Genomic DNA, 5,310 nt, shown 5'->3' on the forward strand with positions numbered 1-5,310 from the left:
TCTGTTTCTAGGCTTGGGCCCCTGATGGTTGGGGCTTGTGTGGTCTCTAAACACTCTCCCTGCCCCGAGTGAAGCCCTCTGTACCCCAACACACACACATACACACACTCTCACCACTGCGATGTCACACCTTTCCAACAGCTCAGTGCGAGATCACATGAAATGGGTCAGTGTGTTTTTTTTCTTTCTCTTCTTCATTTGCATTTTCTGCATTTGTCCACATTTGTTTGAAAAAGTAGGCCTTCATTTTTCTTTTGCTTGGCGTTTCTGCGTATTAACTCTTTGTAATTCACTTGCACAGCGCGACTTGACACAAAACGTACAGAGATTGTTTACAAGTAATGGGGTGGATCTCACAAAAGCTGTCAAGAACGTGTCTGGATCATATTTTGTATGATGAAAATTAAGCCATTTTTATGGCCATTTAGGATTATTATTATTTTTTGAACATTTTCATGACAATTAAGCACATTTCAAATTGTTGTAGTATTAAAAATATCTATCTTTATATGATTGAAGATTTTATTTTACTTCAGTACACTGACAAATTACTGTTTTGCAGTAATGAGAATGACCTTTGTGAATAATACAGTACCGTGAATTGTCATAATGCAAAAATCTGAATCTTAAAAAGAGACTTTATTTTTGCAAAATTATTATTATTTTGCATAAATTTTGTCTATTTAGGATGATTAAGATATTATTATTGTTATTATTATTATTATTGTAAAATGACCTGGGCATGTTCTTGACATATTTGCATAACTGTGGCCTCTGAATTAATCTGACAGATCGTGACTGTGAAGAGTTAACTGGGTCACATTTGTCAAATTTCAAGCTAAATTTCCAACTCATTAGATGAGTGCCTTTAGTGCCTTTTTGAACAGATGTGTATGTTTGTGGTTGTATTTCTACACAGGCTGGGTTGCTCGGCTGTGAAGCGGTGCTGTCCAGCATGGCACTCATGCAGGCCGGCTCCATGCCCAGCCATAAGAAGATGGGCTCTCATCTGGGCCAGGGACAGAGAGAAAACAATCACAACCAGGACACACACAGCCAACACGGCCACATGGTGCTTCCCTCAGGAGTCAGCTGCCCACCACTGGTAAGAGACAAAGACATGATTTGTGTTGGGAAAGAAAGTCATATTGGTTTGGAATGAATTTTTGGGGTGAACTATTCATTTCAATTTTGAAAGTCTTCCATAGAATCCTGTAGCTAATGCTAAGGTCATGGGTTCAATTCCCAGGGAATGCATGAAATGATCAAATATGTCTTGAGTGCAATGTGAATTGCTTTGTTTGGATAAAAACTACCAAATGCATAAATGTACAACTACCGTTCAAAAGGTTGGGATCAGTAAGATTTTTTTGAAAGAAAGAAATGAATACTTTTATTCAACAAGGATGCATTAAATTGATCAGTTGACAGTAAAGACATTTATAATGTTACAAAAGATTTCTTTCTTCTTTCTAAGAACTTTCTATTCATCAAAGATTTAAAAAAAAACACTGTTTCCATAAATATATTAAGCAACATTTCCAACACTGGTATTAATATGAAGTGTTTCTTGAGAAGCAAAAAAGCATATTAGAATAATTTCTGACACTCACGAATAGAGCGATGGCTGCTGAAAATTCGGTTTTGCATCACAGGAATAATTTATATTTTTAAATAAATTAAAATAGAAAACGGTTATTTTAAATTGTAATAATGTAATTTCACAATATTTCAGTTTGACTGTATTTTTGATCAAATGAATTCAACCTGGGAAAGCATAAAAGACTTCTATCAATAAACATTTTTTAAAAATCTTTCCGATCCCAAACTTTTGAAAAAAGTAGTGTATGTTTAAATTCTAGAGGCTTGATATATATTTTTAGAAATACTTCTTAAACTGTGCACTGATTTAAATTAAACATTTACATTGGTTAACTTCATATTTTACAAAAATAATTTGCTTTCAAACCGTTGACTTATATACTGTTTTTGAACAGCTCATCCGCAAGGATGGAGAGTTTCACTCGCCCAGGCTCTTGGATGAAAAAGACATTCAAGTCAGCCAGAACGTGCAGCCAAAGAAGAAGAACAGGAAGTCTGGACTTCCCACCAAAATGAGAGAAAAACCCCAGGCATGCGTTCAGTCTTTCTACATTATTGCCCTGCGAGTTTGCCTGTTTATCACATTTACACACTTCCGCTCGTATTCTGACCGAATGCTCTTTTCTTCTGTATGTGATGTGAAGGTGGAGATTCCTGACGTTAATGAAGATAACTCACTCAGCTCTCAAGTGCAGAAGAATTTCATATGTGAGCACTGCTACAGTGCTTTCCGCAGTAGCTACCACCTCAAACGGCACATTCTCACCCATACGGGTACGCCATGAGCCTTTCTGCTCTCACACCATCTTACGTTTCATACAAAGAGATGCATGAAGTAATTGTGTGTACATCTGTGTGTGTGTTGTTTTAGGGGAAAAGCCATTCGGGTGTGATATGTGTGACATGAGGTTTATTCAACGCTACCACCTGGAAAGACATAAGCGTGTTCACAGCGGTGAGAAGCCTTATCAGTGTGACCGCTGCCAACAGGTGAGACATGACAAACACAGGCGGTTGTATTCACAGGGAGCTTGCTGTTTGCCTATGACGTGCATAAATGTATGTCTTTATGATAGTAGTACAGCAATTTTTAGTGTCTGGCAACAAATGGGGGCTTTTTATGTTCGGAATATGACATATTTTGAAGTGAAACAGGATATTTAAGGAGCAAAAGCTTAATTGTGAATAAATTTGATCATTAAAAATAAGATAGCTTGATGCTAACTAAAAAAAAAAAAAGTTAAGTGTTAAAAAAGTTAAAGCACGATATTACATTTAGATGTTGGACAATTGAAGACAGTTTTTTATTTTGAATGATTGATAAACACTGATAACTAATACATTGTGCACAATAAGACTAGAAATGTGTATTAAGAAAGTAAATACAGTTAGTTAGTTAGTTGCTTTCACGTTGATTTTGCCTTTATCTTATGACTGCTTTTATTGTGACAGCAGATTATTAACAAAATCATAATGCATATGCCTTAATTATGTAATAAATTTGACACAATGTTGATTTCAAGCTAGTAGGACATTTTAACTTGCAAAAATCATGATCTGAGTCTGTTTTGGTCTGCAAACTGGATGTATACACTACCGTTTAAAAGTTTGAGGTCAGTAATTTATTTATTTATTTTTTTACAAATTTTAATACTTTTATTCAACAAGGATGCATTAATTTGATTAAAACTGACAGTAATATTACGAAAAAATTCTGTTTCAAATAAATGTTGTTCTTCTTTCTATTCATCGAAGAGTCCTGAAAAAAAAAATCAGTTTCCACAAAAATATTAAGCTGTTTTTTAAACATTGATAATTATAAGATGTTTCTTGAGACCCAAAACAGCATATCAAAATAATTTCTGAAGGATCATGTGACTCTGAAGACTGGAGCAATGATGCTGAAAATACAGCTTTGCATCGCAGGAATAAATTAAATTTTAAAATATATGCAAATAGAAAACGGTTATTTTAAATTGTAGTAATATTTCACAGTATTACGGTTTTACTGTACGTATTTCTGATCAAATAGTTGCAGCCTTGAACATTACCATTAGAAATATTACTGACCCCAAACTTTTGAACAGTGGTGTATTTTTATACATACATACACAATGTAATTCATATACTTGAAAACAGTGATTACAGAAATATGTAACCAAACAATAAACAGTAGTCACAACAAAAGAACACTTTAAATGGCATGCTGGTGCTTTTGGGAAACTCTTGACACTGAGAATCAGTCAGTCAGTTCATTAAAAGCATGTCCAAAAGAACCATTTCATGTAAATCGCGTGTCTTCTCTTATCAAAAAAGAGGCTAACTCTGAACCACTTCCATCACACAGAACTTTTCCAGAACCGACCGGTTACTACGGCATCGACGTTTGTGTGCCGTGGGCATCCCTAAAGAGGAGAACCAGCCGTGCTGTGAGGGACGGCCGTATTCTCAGGACCCCTCCCAGCACTCGGCGTCCTGGAGCCCACTGCAGACAAACAGCAGCAGGCTGGCGGTGTGACAGCCTTCCGATCGCTCGTACAAACTACTTCCCAGCACAATGGACTCGCCAACATGACCTGACCGGGGGTCTGAGCCTGTAAACTGTTTAAAGACCCCAACGTGTCCAGCTCTGATCCATCCAGCTCAACCACATTGGACTCTTTTATATTGCTTAGACTCTGGGAAATAGCATATTTTGTGTTTTAGATGGTACTGTGATCAGCAGGCGGGTTAGTTGTGCATTCAATACAGGCAATAATGATTTCTGGTAGTTTAGAAACGCTTCCTTTTGTAGTTCCCATGCAGGACTGTAGATTGTTGAGATTCTCAGTGTCACAGTGCGCTCGCATTTACCATTGCTCTGCGAAATTTCCAGTCATTTCAATAGGAATCTGCACAATCGGGAGTTTCGCATGAGGCCGGGAAAGTTCCCCATGCAGATTTAGCTTCTTTTTAAGTTGGTCACACAAATTCGCTGCATAGACCAACAGAGAGCTACTTGGTTTTAAAGTGACTTGTACTACATGCATCACTACACTATTGACAATAGACAGTGGGCCTTTTTTGTCCACAAAATTTCACTGAATTTACGGAATTACGGAGAAGTCAGCTGTAGTGACAGCAGACACATTCTGATAGAATACATTTTTTCACTGTGAGTGTGCACATTAATATATCATTTCCTGTTCTGTTTCCAGATTTGAGGAAATGTAGCAATACATCACTTGCTCACCAATGGATCCTCTGCAGTGAATGGGTGCCGTCAGAATGAGAGTCCAAACATCTAATAAAAACATCACAATAATCCACACCACTCCAGTCCATCATCTTTAGTCCAGTACATTATTAAGACTTTTTTTTTAAACTCCAAACCATTGCCTCAGGCTAAAATACTCATTTATCTATTATATTGCTTTCTCAAGTGAAAAAGTTGTCTCATCTGAATCGGGAAAGAAATATGCACAGATCACCATTTACAAGTTGAAAACAGTTCTAAACAAATATGTTGGTGGAGTTTGATGTGAGAGAACAACAGGGAATGTTTTTTTTTGTTTTTGTTGACTGGAGGAAGCAATATAATGGATTATGGGCTATTTTGGTTAAAAGCGACAGCTTTAAGTTAAAAATGCCTTAATTGATTTGTTTCTTACAAACACACAGCTTTTCAGTTCACAAGACATGATTAATTGATGAACTGGAGTGGTGTGG

At 36.6% G+C, this 5,310-nt stretch overlaps 1 protein-coding gene across 1 annotated transcript in view; it reads left to right on the forward strand.

Annotated features, from left to right (window-relative positions):
- The window catches only part of LOC107706997 (zinc finger protein 740-like), a 6,845-nt gene extending 1,972 nt beyond the window's left edge, over positions 1 to 4,873 (forward strand). The window contains exons 2-7 of the mRNA XM_016510861.1: positions 12 to 166; positions 920 to 1,105; positions 1,998 to 2,132; positions 2,247 to 2,376; positions 2,474 to 2,592; positions 3,950 to 4,873. Coding sequence (XP_016366347.1) covers positions 122 to 166; positions 920 to 1,105; positions 1,998 to 2,132; positions 2,247 to 2,376; positions 2,474 to 2,592; positions 3,950 to 4,120 — 786 coding nt within the window. The 5' untranslated portion in view covers positions 12 to 121 and the 3' untranslated portion in view covers positions 4,121 to 4,873. The remainder of the gene's footprint in view (positions 1 to 11; positions 167 to 919; positions 1,106 to 1,997; positions 2,133 to 2,246; positions 2,377 to 2,473; positions 2,593 to 3,949) is intronic.
- Positions 4,874 to 5,310: the final 437 nt, after the last annotated feature.

This window comes from Sinocyclocheilus rhinocerous, unplaced genomic scaffold, assembly GCF_001515625.1.
Source record: "Sinocyclocheilus rhinocerous isolate Xijiao unplaced genomic scaffold, SAMN03320098_v1.1 scaffold714, whole genome shotgun sequence".
NCBI classification, from domain to species: domain Eukaryota; kingdom Metazoa; phylum Chordata; class Actinopteri; order Cypriniformes; family Cyprinidae; genus Sinocyclocheilus; species Sinocyclocheilus rhinocerous.